At 57.6% G+C, this 18473-nt stretch overlaps 1 protein-coding gene across 2 annotated transcripts; it reads right to left on the bottom strand.

Moving 5' to 3' along the window:
* LDLRAP1 (low density lipoprotein receptor adaptor protein 1) lies at nt 1–13102 on the bottom strand. Of its 2 annotated transcripts, none has more exons than XM_084222788.1 (9): nt 12968–13102; nt 11615–11757; nt 9957–10069; nt 9333–9447; nt 6868–6940; nt 6356–6439; nt 5164–5294; nt 3763–3797; nt 1–1799 (listed from the first exon to the last, which is right to left on the bottom strand). In XM_084222788.1, the coding sequence occupies exons 1-9, from the start codon at nt 13050–13052 to the stop codon at nt 1655–1657; spliced, it is 924 nt and encodes a 307-aa protein (XP_084078914.1). In that variant the 5' UTR covers nt 13053–13102; the 3' UTR covers nt 1–1654. The 2 variants fall into 2 exon arrangements, with proteins under 2 accessions (XP_084078914.1, XP_084078915.1); XM_084222789.1 differs by having other exon boundaries at nt 5164–5291.
* Between the last annotated feature and the right edge of the window lie 5371 nt (nt 13103–18473).

The following is an 18473-nucleotide window of genomic DNA, read 5'->3' as shown; positions in this document are numbered from 1 at the left end:
CTCCAAAAAATGGCAGTTTTTATTCCCCTCAGTGCAGAATATTCTTTACAGCATCAGGTTTTCTTAAAAAACAAAACAAAATAAAACAAAACCCTCTGGACACACATGGATAGTAGTGTGAATGTCAGATCTGCTGCTCTAGGAAAGGAGAGAGGTCAGTGCTCAGGGGAATGCTCACACTCATCCCAGCCATGGGGGAGCAGGGTGTGCTCCTCACACTCATCCTGGGGGAGCAGGGTGTGCTCCTCACACTCATCCTGGGGGAGCAGGGTGTGCTCCTCACACTCATCCTGGGGGAGCAGGGTGTGCTCCTCACACTCATCCCAGCCATGGGAGAGCAGGACTGAGGCACTGCTGGGCACAGCCCTCCCAGGACCTGGAACTGCCTGAACTCCACTCTGCAGAGCCCACAGAGCACAGGCTCCCTCAGAGTCAGCTCCACGAGTGCTCAACACCTTCTCACACTCACACTTGGGGGGCAAAAATACCTCAAATCTAAGGCAGAGCCACTCAGCTGCTTCCTAATGACCTGTCACAGCTGACTGAGAGGGTTTTTTCCTTTCTGTGAGCAGTTTGAAGGGAGTTCTAAAGAGCTATCTGGGGAATGAATTAGTGCTTCAAACCCACGTTCCAAATCTATAAAACAGATTAGTACACTTCACATAAGGCCACGATCACTGCCAGGTGTCAGTGAGACTATTCAGGATGGTTCAACCCAATCTTTAGTAGCACAAGTTGTACCTCCATGGCTGATTTCAGCCCCAGGGGCAGATGGAGCTTCCTGAGCCCCCTGGCAGCTGTCAGGGAGCAGGGTGGGAGCACCACTGGGCAGCCAGGTGCTGCTCCTGCCTGACCCCGTCCCATCCACATGGCTTGGAGGCAGGAGCAAGTCCTGGCCAGGCAAACCTGCGGGGCCAGGCTGGGAAGGTGGCTCTGTGCTCCTGCTGCTGCTCCCACGCTGCCCTTCCCAGCAGAACCCGGCAAAACAAACCCTCCCTCCCCGGTGGGATTGCTTTTAAAGCCAACCTGGGAGCTTTGGGACCTGGAGTCCCACCAGAGGTGAGGGTCAGCTGGGAGCCAGAGCTGCAGCACTGCCAGGGTGGCTCTTTTTGGGTAAATAGCTTCTGAGGAGAGCTGCAGGCACCGCTGGGCTTGACAATCCTGCTGCCACCGCTTTCAGTCCGCGTTTTAAAGTGCAAAACCTCTTTGAGTTAGAAAAGTCTTTGGGTTAAGGAGGAGCTGGGAGGGACTGACAGCTGTGAGAGTGCCACAGACACTGGCACCAGGCACCAGCTCTGCTCCCTCTTGGCTTTCACCCTGTCAGCAGCTGCTGCAGATCCCTCCTGGCCAGGCAGGGGCTGTGCTGGTCGGGCTGGGTCTGCAGCACCCGGGGCTGGGGATGCTCCAGGGGGGCTCTGCTGGTGCCCAGGCAGCCTGCAGGAGGAACGGGCCCTGCAGTGCTCTCCACACCTCCCAGAGCACCTGTAAACTGTGAACAAGGATGTCCAGGAGCATCCCGTGGTTTGGGCAGAAGCAAGGTACAAAAATCCGCGCCGGGTTTCGGAAGCTTTGGTCTGAACTGGGCTGTGGCTCCCTGGGAAGGTCCCTGCCCACAGCGGGATGCAGGCAGGGCTCAGAGCGGCTCCCTGCGCCCTCAGAACATGAAGAGATCGTCCTGCTCAGCTGGGCTGGGCTCCAGCTGGTTCCAGTGCACGGGGGACAGAGCCTCTGCACTCTGCAGCTCCTGGGCTGACAGCCCCGTGTCCAGCTCCTGGGGGTTGGTCCTGGACTGCGCCAGCCTGGGGGCACAGACACAGGGAAACAGAGTGAAACAGAGTGAAATACAGAGGAAAATACAGAGTGAAACACACACACAGAGTGAAACAGAGTGAAACACACACAGAGTGAAACACAGAGTGAAATAAACACACACAGAGTGAAACAGAGTGAAACACACAGAGAGGAAAATACAGAGTAATGCACAGAGTGAGTAATGCACAGAGTAAAATACACACAGAGTAAAATACAGAGTAATGCACAGAGTAAAATAAACACAGAGTAATCCACAGAGTGAGTAATGCACAGAGTAAAATACACACAGTGTAAAGCACAGAGTAAAATAAACACAGAGTAATGCACAGAGTGAGTAATGCACAGAGTAAAATACACACAGAGTAAAGCACAGAGTAATGCACAGAGTAAAATAAACACAGAGTAATGCACAGAGTGAGTAATGCACAGAGTAAAATACACACAGAGTAAAGCACAGAGTAAAATAAGCACAGAGTATACAGAGAGTAAAATAAGCACAGAGTAAAATAAACACAGAGGAAAACAGAGTAATGCACAGAGTAATGGAGAGATTAAAACAAACACAAAGGAAAGCACAGGGTAAAATAAACAGAGAGTAATGCACAGAGAAATGCACAGAATGGAGCAAACACAGAGTAAAACAGAGTAAAACAAACAGAGTAATGCACAGAGTAAAGCAAAACCAGAGTACAACAAACACAGAGCAGAGCAGAGCTGCCCTCCCGTGCCAGCCCCTGCAGTGACTCAGCTCTGCTGTCCCTGCCCAGCTGATGTGCCACAGCTGGAGCAGCCTCAGCCCAGATGTTTCAGCAAACCAGATCTCTCCCCAGATGTTTCCCCAAACCCCAGCAGGCCCAGGCGGTTGCTGTGGATTCAGATGTGAAGATGCTGCAGCGCCAGGGCTGGGGGCTCACCCAGACCCCTGGGGCTGCACCAGGGGAGGCACAAGGTCAGAGCCAGCCTGGGGGCAGCCCCAGTTCTGAGGGAGTGAAGCACAGACACGGGCAGTGCTGCTGCAGGGCCAAACTCTGAGGCACCAGAGGGCCCAGGGTGATGGGGTGATGGGGTGATGGGCAAGGCCCAAGCCCATCTCTGAGCCAGGGGCAGGAAAGGAGAGAAACGGGGCTGATTTGTGTCCTGGTTGTCAGCCCAGCCTGGCACCAGGCTGCTGGGCAAGGGGAAGCTGTAAATCATCCCTGAGAGCCAAACAGGACCCAGGGCTGAGCAGGAACTGCTGCAAACCCTTCCCTGCCTCACTCCAGCACCTCCCAGCCCCAGGGGGAGGAAGAGGAGGAGGAAGAGCAGGATGGGATCCACATAAAGCCACACCAGCCCTGCCAGGACAGGCAGGAAAACCCACCTGAGAGGAGAGGGGCTGGTCTGGCTTTGCTGGACTTTAATTTGGAGTGGGAAGGGGAATAAAGCCCAGAAGGGACGGCCACACACCCTGAATTTGGGGGCTGAGGAAGAGCAAAGCCCCCAGGGCCAGAACCTGGGACCAGCAGCCTGGAAAAGCCTCAGCAAGTGGGAGCAGACCCAGGAACTGCTTGGGGAATTAAACTCCCCATCACACACAGCCTCTCTCCATCCTGGAAAGGTTGTCAAAATATTTGGCTTCTCAGGCAGCCCTAAAGCCTGTCCCTCAATCACCAGCTGAGGCACTGGGGGGCAGCTGGCCAGGTGAGAGCAGAGCCCTGGGGGGATCAGGGAGCATTATTAGCAAACAGCCATTATTAACTGCCATTATTAACAAACAGCCATTAATAACAGCCATTATTAGCAGCCATTATTAACTGCCAAGGCTCCGGGGCTGCTCCCCTGCTGAACTCCAGGCGGGGATGAGAATTTGAGAATTGCCTGGAGGGAGGGATGAGGATTTGAGAATTGCCTTGAGGGAGGGATGAGAATTTGAGAATTGCCTTGAGGGAGGGATGAGAATCTGAGAGTTACCTGGAGAACGCCTCGTCCAGACCATCATCCATCTCCTTTGTGAAGAGATCAAAAGAGAGACAAGGAGTTGCTAAGAGAGCTGCACAGAAGTGTATTTAGAGCCCTGGCTCTGCACTCAGACAAAGAAATATCTCAGTCTATTGGCTCCTGAGTGCCTCAGCCACCTCCTCTGCAATCTGCCTCCTGGGCAGGGCAAGGGGGAGCTCCAGCTGCTGCCGGGGCTTGGCCCTTCCCTGCACCCCCAGAGGGGCTGAGCCTGCCCCAGGAGAGCAGCACAGGGTGGAAATCACCCCCTGCACCCCCAGAGGGGCTGAGCCTGCCCCAGCTCCATCCAGGAGAGCAGCACAGGGTGGAAATCCCCCCCTGACCCTCCCAGCCCTGCCTGTCCTGCTGCCAGGAGGGGCTGGACACAGCTCCAGGAGCCCCTGGGGCTGCTCAGGCTCAGGCTCAGAGCTCTGAAGCCCGTGTCTGTGCCCTGCTCCCAGGGTTTTTCAGGAGGGCACTGGGAGGAAGCTTTTCCATGCTCTGTCAGGGCCCTGCCCAGGCAGAGCTGTTCCCAAAATCCTGCCCTGCACTCGCAGACCTAATGCAATTAATAAGTGAAGGATGAGGAGTCTGCAAGCAGGGAGGGACTGGGGATTGCTGAGAAGCCTCCAGGATTGGATTCAGCCTCAGGGCTGATCCTCAGGCTGAACCTGGAGAGCCTCAGGCTCTGGCAAAGGCATTTCCCCTGCAGCTCCCCAAAACCCAGAGAGGGGCAGGAGGGGCTCCAGGGCTCAGCCCCAGCCTGCCTGGGGGCCAGGGAACCATGGAAGGGTTTGGTGGGAAGGAAATCCCTTCAATCCATCCCATTCCCACCCCTGGACACCTTCCAGCCTGGCCCGGGGCACTGCCAGGGACCAGGGGCAGCCACAGCTCCTTGGGCACCTGTGCCAGGCCCTGCCACCCTCCCAGCCAGCGATTCCTGCCCAAATCCCAACCATCCCAACCATCCCAGCCATCCCAGCCATCCCAGCCCCTCCAGTGTGAGGGGTGAGGGATGCACACCCAGGGCTGCAGCATCACCCCCTCTCAGAGACAGGAACAATTAACAACCAATTAAAGCAGGGGGGTTCCCAAGGAGCCCTCCCAGCTCCCCCAGACAGGGAGAACAGCACCAGCCATGAGCTCTGAGCTGGCTGTGCTGGGCAGGAGCCGATTCCTGCCCCTGGACACAGCCCTGGGGTGCTGCCAGTCAGTGCCAAACCCCTGGGAAACGCTGCCCAGAACAGCAACACTGCATTTCCACAGGGCTCTGCCACCCTGCCCATCCATCCCTGCATCCCTCTGGGCTGTGACCCCTCCCTGAGCAGCCCCAGAGCTCCCAGTCTGGCCCAGTCTGGCCCCCTGGCTGTGCCTTACCCACTCCAGGTTGTTGTTCACCGAGGGGCTGGGCCCAAAGCTGCTGTTGTCCAGCCCTGGGGGCTCCGTGCTGCTGCCCAGGGGGGCCCTGCCAGGCTCCTCCAAGTCCAGCAGGTTCCCCATGGCTGCTGCTGTGGGCAGAGCAGAGGGGGTGAGGGACAGGCACAGCCCAACCCTGCTGCAGGATGGCCCCAGATCTGAGCTCTGGGGGCTGTGGTTCAGCTCCTGAGCACCCTGGGCACGGCTCCTGGGTGCCCAGGGCTGCTCAGGGGGAGCCCCAGGCCAGAGCAGCCCCTGGGCAGCATCCTCAGCTCAGCCCACAGCATCCCCCCGAGCTGCACCAGTGTTTTCATGGACTGAGGGAAAGCTCAGCCCCTCCCCAGCTCTGGGATGCCCAGGGAGGGGCTGGAGCTCATCCCCACAGCCCTGGCAGCCCCAGGCTGGGCTGAGCCCAAGGTGCCACCTTGGGAGAGGAGATTCCTGCAGCCCTGAGCCTGCCAGGCCAGGCAGGAGGTGCCAGCCTGCAAGGGAGCCCAGCTGAACTGAAGGCTGTTTTTCTCTGTGCCAAATCCTCTTATCTCGTGGCCAGCACGGGGAGGGATGAGCCTTTTGTGCCACTTCTCCCTGCCCTGCACCTCAGAGCAGCCAGGGCCAGCCCTGAATTGGGAGGGGGACAGCCCCAATCCCCCAGGGACAGCCCCAATCCCCCAGGGACATCCCCAAGAACATCCCCAATCCCCCAGGGACAGCCCCAAGAACATCCCCAATCCCCCAGGGACAGCCCCAATCCCCCAGGGACAGCCCCAAGGACATCCCAAATCCCCCAGGGACAGTCCCAATCCCCCAGGGACAGTCCCAATCCCCCAGGGACAGCCCCCAAGGACATCCCCAATACCCCAGAGACAGCCCTGTGCTGTTCAGGGACAATTCCCCATCCGTCAGGGACATCCCCAATCCCTCAGGCTGTCCCCTGCCCTGCTCAGGAACAGTCCCCATCCCCCAGGGACAGTCCTCCATCCCTTGGGGACAATTCCCCATGCCCCAGGGACAGCCCCAGTCCTTCAAGGATGTCTCCCCATCCCTCTGGCTATCCCCTGCCCTGCTCAGGGACAGTCCCCATCCCTTGGGGACAATTCCCCATCCCTTGGGGACAATTCCCCAGCCCCCAGGCCCTGCTCTGTTGGTCCCTCACCTGTGGCAGGGTGGGCAGGAGCTCCAGAGCTGGGGCTGCTCGTCCCTTCTGCTGCCAGGATGGACCTTTCCCTCTTCTCCTTCTCTGCAGAAGAGGAGATGCCATCACTGCCTGCAGGGGGGAGGGACAGGGACAGCCAGGCCAGGCCACCTGTGCTGCTCCTGTCACCTCAGGGAGGGTGACAGCAGAGCCCCAAGGGGCTCTCAGGCACCCCAGGCCAGCTGTGTGTCTGCCATGGGATTTTATTCTCATTCTCTGCCAGCCTTTTGATGGCTCCTTTCCCTTTCTTTAGTCTAGCATTTTCTTTTCATAAAATATATATCATAAAATAATAAATCAGCCTTCTGAAACACAGAGTCAAGCTTCTCAGCTCTTCCCTTGTGGGGGCAAATTCCCCCCAGGAGCACAGCCCAGACCTGCCTGGAGGTGCAGGGCTGCCCAGGAAAGCTGGAAATGTGGGAGGCAGGGGAGGGGAACACCTGGGGCTGAACAGGGCAGGGGAACCAACTCACCTTCCTTGGCTGCCTGCCAGAACTCAAAGGCCAGCCTGAAGGCCTGGGCCACGGTCAGGGTGACAGCCTGGGCCTGGGGACAGACAGCAGGACAGAGCTCTGAGAGCAATCAGTGAAATCACTGAAATCACAGAGATCAATCACTGAAATGGGGACAGACAGCAGGACAGAGCTCTGAGAGCAATCAGTGAAATCACAGAGATCAACCACTGAAATGGGGACAGACAGCAGGACAGAGCTCTGAGAGCAATCAGTGAAATCACTGAAATCACTGAGCTCAATGACATCACTGAGATCACTGAGATCACTGAAACCACTGAGATCAGTCACTGGAGCCTCTGAAATCGGTGAAATCACTGAAATCAGTCACTGAAACCCCTGAGATCAATCCCTGAACCCCCTGAGCTCTCTGACATCTCTGCAGGCTGCTGGGCTGGCACAGCCCCAAACTCTGCTGGGCTGAGCTGCTCCGACACAGCCCCAGGTGGCACAGGCTGGCACAGGGGGACAGAGCAGCTGCTCCTGAGCAGCCTCTGCCTGCTGCCCACAGCCCAGCCTGACCCAAATCACAGCCCCAGAGCCTTCCCAGCCATGGAGAGCAGCCAGAGCCACCAACTCCCCCAGGAGGAGCCCTGAGAGCCCAGCAGGGACCCCCAGGATCATCCCTGGAGCCCAGCAGGGACTCCCAGAGCCCCCAACTCCCTCCAGGATCATCCCTGGAGCCCAGCAGGGACCCCCAGAGCCACCAACTCCCCCCAGGATCATCCCTGGAGCCCAGCAGGGACCCCCAGAGCCACCCTGAGAGCCCAGCAGGGACCCCCAGGATCATCCCTGAGAGCCCAGCAGGGACCCCCAGAGCCCCCAACTCCCCCCAAGATCATCCCTGGAGCCCAGCAGGGACCCCCAGAGCCCCCAACTCCCCCAGGATCAGCCCTGGAGCCCATCAGGGACCCCCAGGATCATCCCTGGAGCCCAGCAGGACCCCCAGAGCCCCCAGAGCCCGTTGAGGCTGGCAGGCAGGAGGGCTGACTGCAGTGCTGGAGCTCTTTACATCCTTGATGGGAGTGCAAATGCTTTATGGCAAAACCAGCCCCTAAATATGGTAATTAAGGATGAAACTCCTCACAGCTGTTTACAATTTAAGCTGTCACGTCTGAATCAAGTTTAATAGACCCAGCTACTGTTGAGAATTACCCAGGAACTAAAAATATGGACTAATTATATGCCTGTGCCTGGGAGCTGTGGTGCACCCAGAGCCCCTGCCCTGGGGAGGGCTGGCTCCGCTCTGGGAGCAGGGATCACCTCAGCAGCAGGATCTTCCTGCATTTTACAGAGCAGGAAAAAGGAAATTATTCCCAGTTTTTGCCACAAAAGCCTTTGGAGAACTTTATTGGGAGGGGGATGCAGTGAGCTGATGTGGCACTGAGATAATTCTTTTAGCAGCAGGAAGATTTCAATTTTAATTTGCAGAGCGAGGCTTATCTTGGCCATGCCAGGATGGGAGCAGAGGAGAGACAACTTGTAGCTCCCATGATTCCCTCCAAAGCAAAAAAAGGAGCTGGGAGAGGCAGAGAGAGTGAGCAGAGCTGGGCTGGCCCAGGCACAGGCATGGGGATGCTGCTGGGGTGGGAATGGCCCCAGAGGGGATCTGGGACAGCCAGGGAAGGACTGCTGGGGGCAGGGGGGGCTGAGCTGCCCTTCCCCTGCCCTACAGCCCCCCTGGCACGGGCAGGGGGCTCAGGGCTCCACCAGAGACCCCAGGGCTCTCCCTGCCCCTCTCCTCTCCCTGCTCACCAGGTCCCCTCCCCACCTGGAGCACTGGAACAGCAGGGAAGGGTCCCAGGGGGCTCTGAGCCCAGCCCAGAGCCAGGTCCATCCCCTGAGCCCAGCCTACACCATTCCCAGAGCCAGGTCTGTGCCCTGAGCCCAGCCCAGAGCCAGGTTTGTGCCCTGAGCCCAGCCTAGACCCTTCCCAGAGCCAGGTCCATCCCCTGAGCCCAGCCTAGACCCTTCCCAGAGCCAGGTCTGTGCTCTGAGCCCAGCCTAGACCCTTCCCAGAGCCAGGTCCATCCCCTGAGCCCAGCCCAGCCCCTTCCCAGAGCCAGGTCCATCCCCTGAGCCCAGCCTAGACCCTTCCCACAGCCAGGTCCGTGCCCTGAGCCCAGCCCAAACCCTTCCCAGAGCCAGGTCCTGCCTCGAACCCAGCCCAGCCCCTCCCCAGAGCCAGGTCCTGCCCTGAGCCCAGCCTAGACCCTTCCCAGAGCCAGGTCCTGCCCTGAGCCCAGCCTAGACCCTTCCCAGAGCCAGGTCCATCTCCTGAGCCCAGCCCAGCCCCTCCCCAGCTCCTCCCAGCCATGCACAAAGCCAGCCTGCTCCAGCTGGGATGGGCTTGGGCAGCACAGGAGCCGTGCTGAGCCTTCCTCCCGCCCTGCAGCCCCTCCTCCTCCTCCTCTCCCTGCACTGACCATTTTCCTCTTGGGGCACAGGAAGGCGTGGCACTCCAGGCTCTCACTCTGCTGGCTCTGGGCTATGTAGGCAAACACTTTGTCGTGGGCCTTGTCTGCCGTGCAGTAGGAGATCCTGGAGAGCACAAAACACCCCGGGCTGGGCTCTGGGACACTCCAGAACCTCCTGGGGCTGCAGCAGGGATGGCACCAGGCTGGGGCTGGGCAGGGCAGAAACCAGGGTGGGGGGGGAGATCCATGGGCACCACAAGGAGAGGTGGGGAGAGAAGAAAAGGAGAGAAAATGTCTTTTTCACACTGTGGGACAGGACAGGCTGGAGAAGGGGAAGCTTCCAGCAGGGCAGCACCTGCCACTGCTCTGCCTCCAGGAGAGAGGCTCAGAAGGTTTCCCCTAAAGGGTGGGGAAGGAGAAAGGAGAAAGGAGCTGTTCTCAGCCTGGGATTTCATCTTCAGGCTCCAGGCAGGGGCAGGAGGGGATGCAGGGGTGCCCAGGATGGGCTGGGATCAGCAGCTGATGCTCAGGATGCTCCCTGAGCTCAGGGGGTGTGGGAGGGGGCTCAGCCTCCTCCCTGAGCCTCCCCACAGCTCTGCACAGCCCTGGGGCACAGGGGAGCCCCACACCCACCTGTAAATGGAGATGTTCTCGATGAGCTCGTTGCTCCTGCTGTCCCTGAGCACAATCCCCCGGGGTGACACCTTCAGGGTCACCTTCTGCAGCTTCTTCCCACTCGCCTTTGCCTTGGGAGGGAGAGAGGGAGGGAGAGAGGGAGCCCCAGGCTCTGCACCCTGGCACCTCCAAAGGTGTGAGAGCAGCCTGGGGATGCACACTGGGCTGGCTCTGCTGCCAGCAGGGCACAGCACTGGTTAACCCTTCCCTGCCCTGCCCTGCCTGCAGCAGGGTTGTGCTGGCACTCAGCAGGCAGGGACACCTCCCCAGGGCTGTCCCCAGGGCCACAGGAGCAGGCTGGGCTGGCACACGTGGGCTCCCAGGTGGTGCCAAACCCACTCCAGTGGCAAAGCACCCCCTGGGCAGGACATCACCTTCAAAGCAGACTTGTAGCAGCCACCTTCCCTTCTTTGCTGGGCTGGTGCTTTCAGCCTGCAGCTCACATCCAGGCTGGAATCCTCAGCCCCACTCCCTGGGGGATTCTGAGACCCTTGGGCACCTCAAAGCCTTGCCCAGAGCAGTCCTGCCCCAGCCCAGGGCTTTATTTAGGGGCTCCACTCCCCATCCATCAGGGCAGGGCTCTGCAATTCCCTCCTGCCCTGGTGCAGCTGAGCACAGATCCAGCACTGCCCACCCCACTGAGCTGAATGGCACAGCCAGGGCCCTGCCTCACTCACACAGGGGCTAAAAGAGCCTCAGTGTCACCCAGAGCCTGGTGAGCTGGGAGGCTCCGAGCTGGAGGAGGGCTGGGAACGGGGGGATTCAGGAAACCCCCCCCTCTGAGGTCACAGTGGGACCTGCAGCAAGCTGTCCTGCTCCCTTCCCCTCTCTGCCCTCTAAATCCTGGTAGGAAAACCCAGAACAGCCCTGGCCACGCTCCAGACCCCGTCCCTGCCTTGACCCAGCCCCGGGGCACCAGGTCAGAGCCTCCTCACACACCCTGGCTTATCACAGGGCCAGAGCCAGCACACACCAGAGTGCCCCATCCCACAGCCCAGGCTGCTCCCGGGGGCTCCCCGTGCCTGGAACTGGCTGCAGTTCCACCCACAGCCCTGGAGGGGCTGCAGCTGCAATCCCAACTTCCCTGGAGATGGAATCCCAACTTCCCCTGGAGCTGCAATCCCAATTTCCCTGGAGCTGCAATCCCAACTTCCCCTGGAGCTGCAATCCCAATTTCCCCTGGAGATGGAATCCCAATTTCCCCTGGAGATGGAATCCCAATTTCCCCTGGAGATGGAATCCCAATTTCCCCTGGAGATGGAATCCCAACTTCCCCTGGAGCTGCAATCCCAACTTCCCTGGAGATGGAATCCCAACTTCCCCTGGAGCTGCAATCCCAATTTCCCTGGAGCTGCAATCCCAACTTCCCCTGGAGCTGCAATCCCAATTTCCCCTGGAGATGGAATCCCAATTTCCCCTGGAGATGGAATCCCAATTTCCCCTGGAGATGGAATCCCAATTTCCCTGGAGATGGAATCCCAATATCCCTGCAGCTGCAATCCCAATCCTCCTGCAGCTGCAAACCTTGGCTCCCCCCACTGCAGCTCTGAAACTCCTCCCCGTGGGACACCCCAGGGGCCACCTGGGGACACCTGGGGACACTTGGGGACACTCACGGTGGCCACGATCCTTTTGACAGCGGCTGCAGAGAGCTCCTCTCCCTTGGGCTGCTCCACCAGGGTCATGCCCAGGTACTTGAGGCTGAAGAGCATCCCCTCCAGCAGCGTCTCCCTCGTGTCTGTCCAGTTCTCAGGCAGCTCTGGGGACACAGGGAGGGCTCTGGAGTCACAAACTCGCAGCAGCACCCCCGAGGCTTCAGCTTCAGCGGGAGATGGGGCACCCCCGGCTGGGAGGGGAGGCAGCAGCACTTCAGGCACCAGGGGCTCACCTGGGAGCCTCCCCTGCCGCTCCCGAGGCAGCAAAACAAAGCCCAGAGCGTTTCCCATCAGCCACAACAAACCCTTGAACTGGGAGCCACCAGTTGAACTGGGAGCCACCAGTTGAACTGGGAGCCACCCCGTGCCCTGAGCCTGCCCAGCTTCACCTGCACAAGGAGGATAAGATGGGATTTGCCGCTAAGCCCTGGAGCTGCTGGGACCCAGGTGAGGGGAACGATCCCCCCAGCCCTGGGGAGAGGAGAGGTCTGTGCTGTCCCCCTGGAAACCAGCACGGATCCGCTCCCGGCGGTGCTGGGCTCTAAACACAGCCGGGGGTTCCCAAATCTGGAATTCCACCCAGGAGCCACCCGGGATGGGCAGCTCGGGCTGGAGGAGGGCTTTGCCCCCCCGGGTGTCACACGGTCCCAGAGGTGTCACACAGCCCCTGTCGGGTGTCACACAGTCCCAGAGGTGTCACACGGTCCCCCCGGTGTCCCCAAGCCAGCCCGTTCGGGTGCCCCCGCTGCCCATCCCGGTCCTGGTGTAAGGCGGGCCGGGTCGGTCCCACGGGATCAGCGACAGCCACAGGTTCGGTGACACCGGGGGGGTGCGGGGTGGCCCCCCCGGGCCCGGTGGCGCCCCCGGCAGGGCCCGGTGGCCGCTCGCCACGGGGCCATCGATCGTGCGAGCGGGACGAGGTCACAGCGTGCCCGCCGGGCGCCGGCCCTTGTCCCGGGCTGGGGGACGAGGGGACACGGGGACACGGGGACGGGGGGACACGGGGACAGGGGGACAGCCCCAGCCAGCCCCGCCGCCGCCGGGGAAGGGACGCAAGAACGCGGAGCGCAGCGGGGTGGAGCAAACGGCGCGGCAAAAAGTGGGGCTGAAAGTGCGAAAAGAGCGCCGGGAGAGCGAAAGCGAAGGCAGAGAGAGCGCGGGGGGCCGGGGCGGAGGGGAACGGGCAGGGAGGGGACGGGAGCGGCGGAGCGGGACCCGGAGCGGGGCGCGGGGTGCGGGATGCGGGGCCCGGGCGGGGAGCGGGGCTCGGCCGGGGAGCGGGGCGGGGAGCGGGGCTCGGGGCTCGGCTCTCACTCTTGTGCCGCCCGCCGGCCCAGGACGGTTTGTGCACGCTGGGGCTCCTCAGCAGGGCCCGGCCCGCGGACTTGAGCGCGTCCATCCCGGCCCGGCCCCGCCGCAAACTTTTCCTGCGGCGCCAGCGCTGACCGCGTCCGGGGGCGGGGCCATGCAAATGAGCGGTGACGTCAGCGCGCCACGCCCTGTGCCGCGCCCACGCCCGCCCCGCGCCCCGGAGCCACGCGGGGTCCCCGAAACTCCCCGGGGGCTCCAAAACTCCCAGGGGTCCCTAAAGTTGTGCAGGGTCCCCAAAACTCCGCGGGGACCCAAAAGTTCTGCGAGGTCCCACAAACTGTGCGAGGTCCCCAAAGCTGTGCAGAGTCCCCAAAACTCCCAGGGGTCCCCAAAACTGTGCGAGGTCCCCAAAGCTCATCGGGGGACCAAAAGCCGAGCAGGGTCCCCAAAACTCGGCAGAGTTCCCGAAGCCCCGCGGGGTCCCTAAAGCTGTGCAGGATCCTCAAAGCTCCGCGGGGACCCAAAAGTTCCACAGGGTCCCTAAAACTCCTCGGGGTCCCCCGGGTGTGGCAGCGCTGTGGGGACACGGTGATCCGGCCGCCCCCAAAATCAGGGAGTGCCCCCCAAAATCAGGAGCTGCTTCTCTCCGCGGATCTTCCCCCAAATCCCTCCTCCGCACGCCTGCGGGGGGCGGCTCCTCAGGGATCCCCCATCCCCGCTCACATTCGGGGTGAGGAGCCCCCTCTGCTCGCCCCACGCCCAGGTGACCCCAAAAGAGCCCCAGGAGGGGTTTGGAGCCCCCGGGCTGGGGGGGATATCGGGATACCCCGTCTGAGCGGTCACCCCGCTGTCACCGCCGTGTCACCGACTGCTCTGAGCGTCACCCGGCGGAGGATGAGAGCCCTGGCAGGGTTTCCACAATGAAAGGGCGATGAGGAGGAGGCGAAAGCCCACGGGAAGGAGCGGGAGCTCGGCCCGGGACAGGCTCCGCTCCTCCCCAGCTCCTCCGGCACTCCCAGCACAGGCTGCGAGCTGCCCTGGCTGTTCTCATCTCCGGGGATGCAGCGAGGGAAACTCGGCTGGAACTGTTCTGTGCTGGCTGGAATTTCTCCTGCCGGGGTCAGAAGAGAGGGACCGGGAGTTCAGTCACTTATTTGGGTTAATTCTGCTTTTTATCACGAGGAATTCAGGCCCGTGGTAAAGTGGATTAGTTTTACTGACAGTGCTGGAGCTCCCAGAGTGACACCAGCACGTCTCGTTATATAATGCAGCGAAGATAAAAATACAGCAGGGTAAAACATCAGCTGGGAGAGGAAATAACTGGAGCACCCACACTTTTCATGCATCCCAAAAAAGGGGGGAGAAACCCCCGTGCTGGAGCGCTCAGGGCATCATCCCCTGTCACAGGCTGTCCCAGCTCTGCACAAATCCTGATTTATTTCCCTTTATTTCACCCTCGTCCCACTCTGCCCCCAGCCAGGGCAGTCCCGGGGCAGGGCAGGAGCCTGGGGAGCCCCTGCAGGCAGGGAAATGTTCAAACCAAGAGCTGAGTTCTCCTGGGGAGAGCCTGCAAGCCCCCTCTCTTGGTGCTGTGCATTCCAGGCTGTGCCCCAGCAGGGAATTTGGGGTGCAGACAGGAGCAGGAGCAGCTGCAGAGCAGCAGATGGGCAGAGCCTGGGCAGATTTGGGAGCTAATAATAATTGTAAACATCTCAGTGCCCCCTGCTTAATCCTGATCATCTCCTTAGGCCAGCCTGGGATTTGTGGGAGCTCTGTGTGCTGGGACAGCCCTGGGGCTGGTGGAGCTCTCAGGGCCCCCAGGACCAGGGAAGGGAGGAGAACCTTGACTCCGTGTCTCAGAAGGCTGATTGAGTATTTTATGAGATATATTAAAAGAAAATGATATATTAAAGCTATACTAAAAGAACAGAAGAAAGGATTTCATCAGAAGGCTTGAAAGGAATAGAAAGGAATGATAATAAAATCTTGTGACTGAGCAGAGAGCCCGAGCCATTGTGATTGGCCATTAATTAAAAACAACCACACAAGGCCAATCAAGGACCTGTTGCATCCCCCAGCAGCAGAGAATTATTGTTTACATCTCGTTTCTGAGGCCTCTCAGCTGCTCAGGAGAAAAGATCCTGGCAAAGGGATTTTTCATAGAACATGTCTGTGACACCTGAGTGTCCCCAGCCCCAGCTGGGATTCCTGCCCTGGGGTGCCAGGGGTACCAGGAAATAAAGAAAATAAAGAAAATAAAGAAAATCAAGGGGCCAGTGTGAGCCCAGGTCCCACTGCAGCCCTGGAGTTTCACACAGCCCCCAGTGATGTTTTCAGCTCACAAATCTCCATTGAAACACGAGCTTGGGCATTTTTGTGGTTGGAAATATGAAGAGCACGAGTTCAAAAATGCACACAGCCAGCAGAGAAATATGACTTTTTTATTGTTTTGGTTTTTTTTAATCTCTGGATTTGGGGGAGGAGCTGACTCTGGGGTTTGGAGCTTTTAATAGAAAAACTGGAATCTGCTCCCGTGGTGGAATCTGCTCCTGCTGGCCTGGGGACAGAGGGACACAGGGACAGAGGGACACAGGGACAGAGGGACAGGGGGACACAGGGCTGGGCTCCTCAGCAGCTGCTGGGCAGGAGGGGTGCAGGTGAAAGGGGTAAAAACCACAAAAATCCTTTTTGAACTCAAATAAAAGGAAGCTTTTTGTTGTTGTTGTTAAAAAAGGTAAAATAAAACCCCCAATCCCATTCCCCTCCCCAATCCCAAATCCTATCCCAAATCTGAATCCCAATCCTAAATCCCATTCCCAAATCCCAATCCCAGACTGCCCCCCCCGTCCCCCCCCGTCCCAGATTTGGGGTGAGGGTCCCGGCTCTGTCCCAGCCCCCCTCCCTGCCTGGGCTGTTTTTCCATCCTTTGCTCCAGAGGGAATTGTTGGGAGCAGGGAGCCTCTGACACGGGGCTGACACTGCCAGGCTGCTGCTTCCATGGCAACCTGCCTTTGTTTCTGGGAGCTGCTCCATCACAATTAATAAATAATTAATAAAAATCCTCCCCTGCACGTGGGCCCTGCCCCGGGCGCTGCCCCCGCTCCCCTGGGCACGTGGAGAGAGCAAAGAGCAGGAAAAACGAAAAAATGAAAAAAAAATGAACTTTTCTGTTCTCTGGGACAGGCAGGGCCACCTGGGGGTGCTGAGGGAGAAGGCTCAGCAGGGAACAACCCTGGGCTCCAACCCCATCCCCATCCCAAACCCCAAACCCCATTCCCACTGATCCCCATTCCCATCCCAAATCCAAAACCCCATCCCATCCCCACTGATCCCCATTCCCATTCCCATCCCAAATCCCAAATTCCAAACCTCATCCCATCCCCACTGATCCCCATCCCAAACCCCAAACCCCATCCCCACTGATCCCCATCCCAATCCCAAACCCCATCCCATTCCCATTGATCCCCATTCCTCTTCCCATCCCCAATCCCAAATCCCATTCCCATTCCAAATCCCAAACCCCATTCCCACTGATCCCCATCCCCAATCCCAAATCCCACCCCCAGCCCAGGAATAGTAAAATAAAATCATTAAAAACTCCAATATCAGGGGGGCTTGGTGCTGAGAGCCCCAGGAACTCAAAAATAATTTTAAAACTCCAATATCAGGAGGGGCTGGTGCTGAGAATCCAAAAATAATTACAATAAAATAAAAATAAAAATAATAAAACAATAATAAAAATAAAATAATATAATAATAATAAAAAAAAAACTAATAAAATAACTCCAATATCAGGGGGGCTGGTGCTGAGAGCCCCAGGAACCCAAAACAACAGAGTCACACTCAGAGGTCCCATTTAGGCAAAAAGGATTTTCAGGGTTGGTTCCCAGGCTCAGCCAGGGCTCCTGGGCCCTCTCGTGGCTGCTGGGGAAGGACACGAAGGAATTTCCTGGGATTTCCTACCCAACACCCAGGTCGAGCTGCTGAAGGAGATTCTGGGGTTTGGAGGGCAGAAAATGCAGCTGCTGCACTCAAATGTCCTCAAAATAAAATGTTTGGAGCAGGTCCTGAGCACGGGAGTGGCAGGACATGATCATAGCAAATCATGATCATGATAATGATAATAAATAATTATATTAAATAATAAAATAAAAATAAAAAATAAAAGTAAAATAAAATTAAGATAAAGTAAAAAGAAATGAAATAAAAATAAAATAAAATTAAACTAAAATAAATAAAAATAAAATAAAAATTAAAATGAAATAAAATAATTCCTCAGGGAAGCCCTGGCAGTGCCTCCAGCAGGATCCTGGCCCAGAGGAAGTTGGAATTTCCTGAAGGATTTTACCTGGAGGCCCAAAACCACAGGAGCCAAAGCCAAGAGGGAAAATGCAGGACATTGAGCCCAAATCCAACTGCAGCACTCCCAAAAAAGATTTTACAACACAGAATGGAGCAGAAACAGAAACCAGGGAGGAGCTGCTCCTCCTGTGTGTCTGGAAAAGGACAAAGGGCAAACTCAGGAACTGCAGGAGCTGAAATTTCCCTGGATTCCCCTGATTGGAGCCCCAGCCAGGGGAAGCTGCTTTAATTGAATTGAATTCAGGAACCCAAACCTGCTCCTCCTCCTTTGCTGCAAAAGGAAAACCTCACCTGGAACAACAAACCAAACTCATCCTTTGTGCTCCTGCACCAGGGCAGCTCAAAAGGCAAAACCAAAAAAATTTAAATTATTTTATCTGCAAGAAAATGTTTATTCTTTGTGAAAGCTGGGGCTGGATTTCCTCTTGGCTTCCCCCCTCCCAAATCCCCACCCTCCCACTCTGACCCACTGCAGGAGCTGCCAGTGCAAAAATCCCTTTCTAGGGATGCAGAGAGACATTTTCCATTTGTGTTTGGGGCAATTTGTGAGTTTCCTTGGAGACCCCTCAATAAAACCCCCAAACTCACATTTCTGTGTCAGATTTGAGGGTTTCCCTGAAAACCCCTCAATAAAAACCCCAAACTCCCATTTCTGTGTCAAATTTGAGGGTTTCCTTGAAAATTCCTCAATAATAACCCCAAACTCACATTTCTGTGTTAAATTTGAGGGTTTCCCTAAAAACCCCCTCAATGAAACCCCAAACTCCCATTTCTGTGTCAGATTTGAGGGTTTCCTTGAAAACCCCTCAATAAGAACCCCAAACTCACATTTCTGTGTCAGATTTGAGGGTTTCCTTGAAGACCCCTCAATGAAAACCCCTAAACTCACATTTCTGTGTCAGATTTGAGGATTTCCCTGAAAACCCCTCAATAAGAACCCCAAACTCCCATTTCTGTGTCAGATTTGAGGGTTTCCCTGAAAACCCCTCAATAAAAACCCCAAACTCACATTTCTGTGTCAGATTTGAGGGTTTCCCTGAAAACCCCTCAATAAAACCCCGGACTCTGGGGCAGCAGGGCTGGGAACCATTCAGACAGAAGGGGAGACCAAGTGTAAATGAGAGCTGAATAAAATAAAAAACCCCAG

The sequence above is a fragment of the Fringilla coelebs genome, assembly GCF_963513975.1.
Source record: "Fringilla coelebs genome assembly, chromosome: 28".
Taxonomy (NCBI): Eukaryota; Metazoa; Chordata; class Aves; order Passeriformes; family Fringillidae; genus Fringilla; species Fringilla coelebs.
This window is presented reverse-complemented; position numbering and strand designations above follow the sequence as displayed.

Bases quoted from the DNA above. Each gene is read 5' to 3' on its own strand.
- LDLRAP1 (XM_084222788.1), bottom strand. From the start codon at position 13,052: ATGGACGCGCTCAAGTCCGCGGGCCGGGCCCTGCTGAGGAGCCCCAGC. The intron at 9,448-9,956 runs GTGGGTGTGGGG...TGTGCTCTCCAG, and splicing joins GAGAACATCTCCATTTACAG to GATCTCCTACTGCACGGCAG. The intron at 3,798-5,163 runs GTAAGGCACAGC...CTCTTCACAAAG, and splicing joins TGAACAACAACCTGGAGTGG to GAGATGGATGATGGTCTGGA.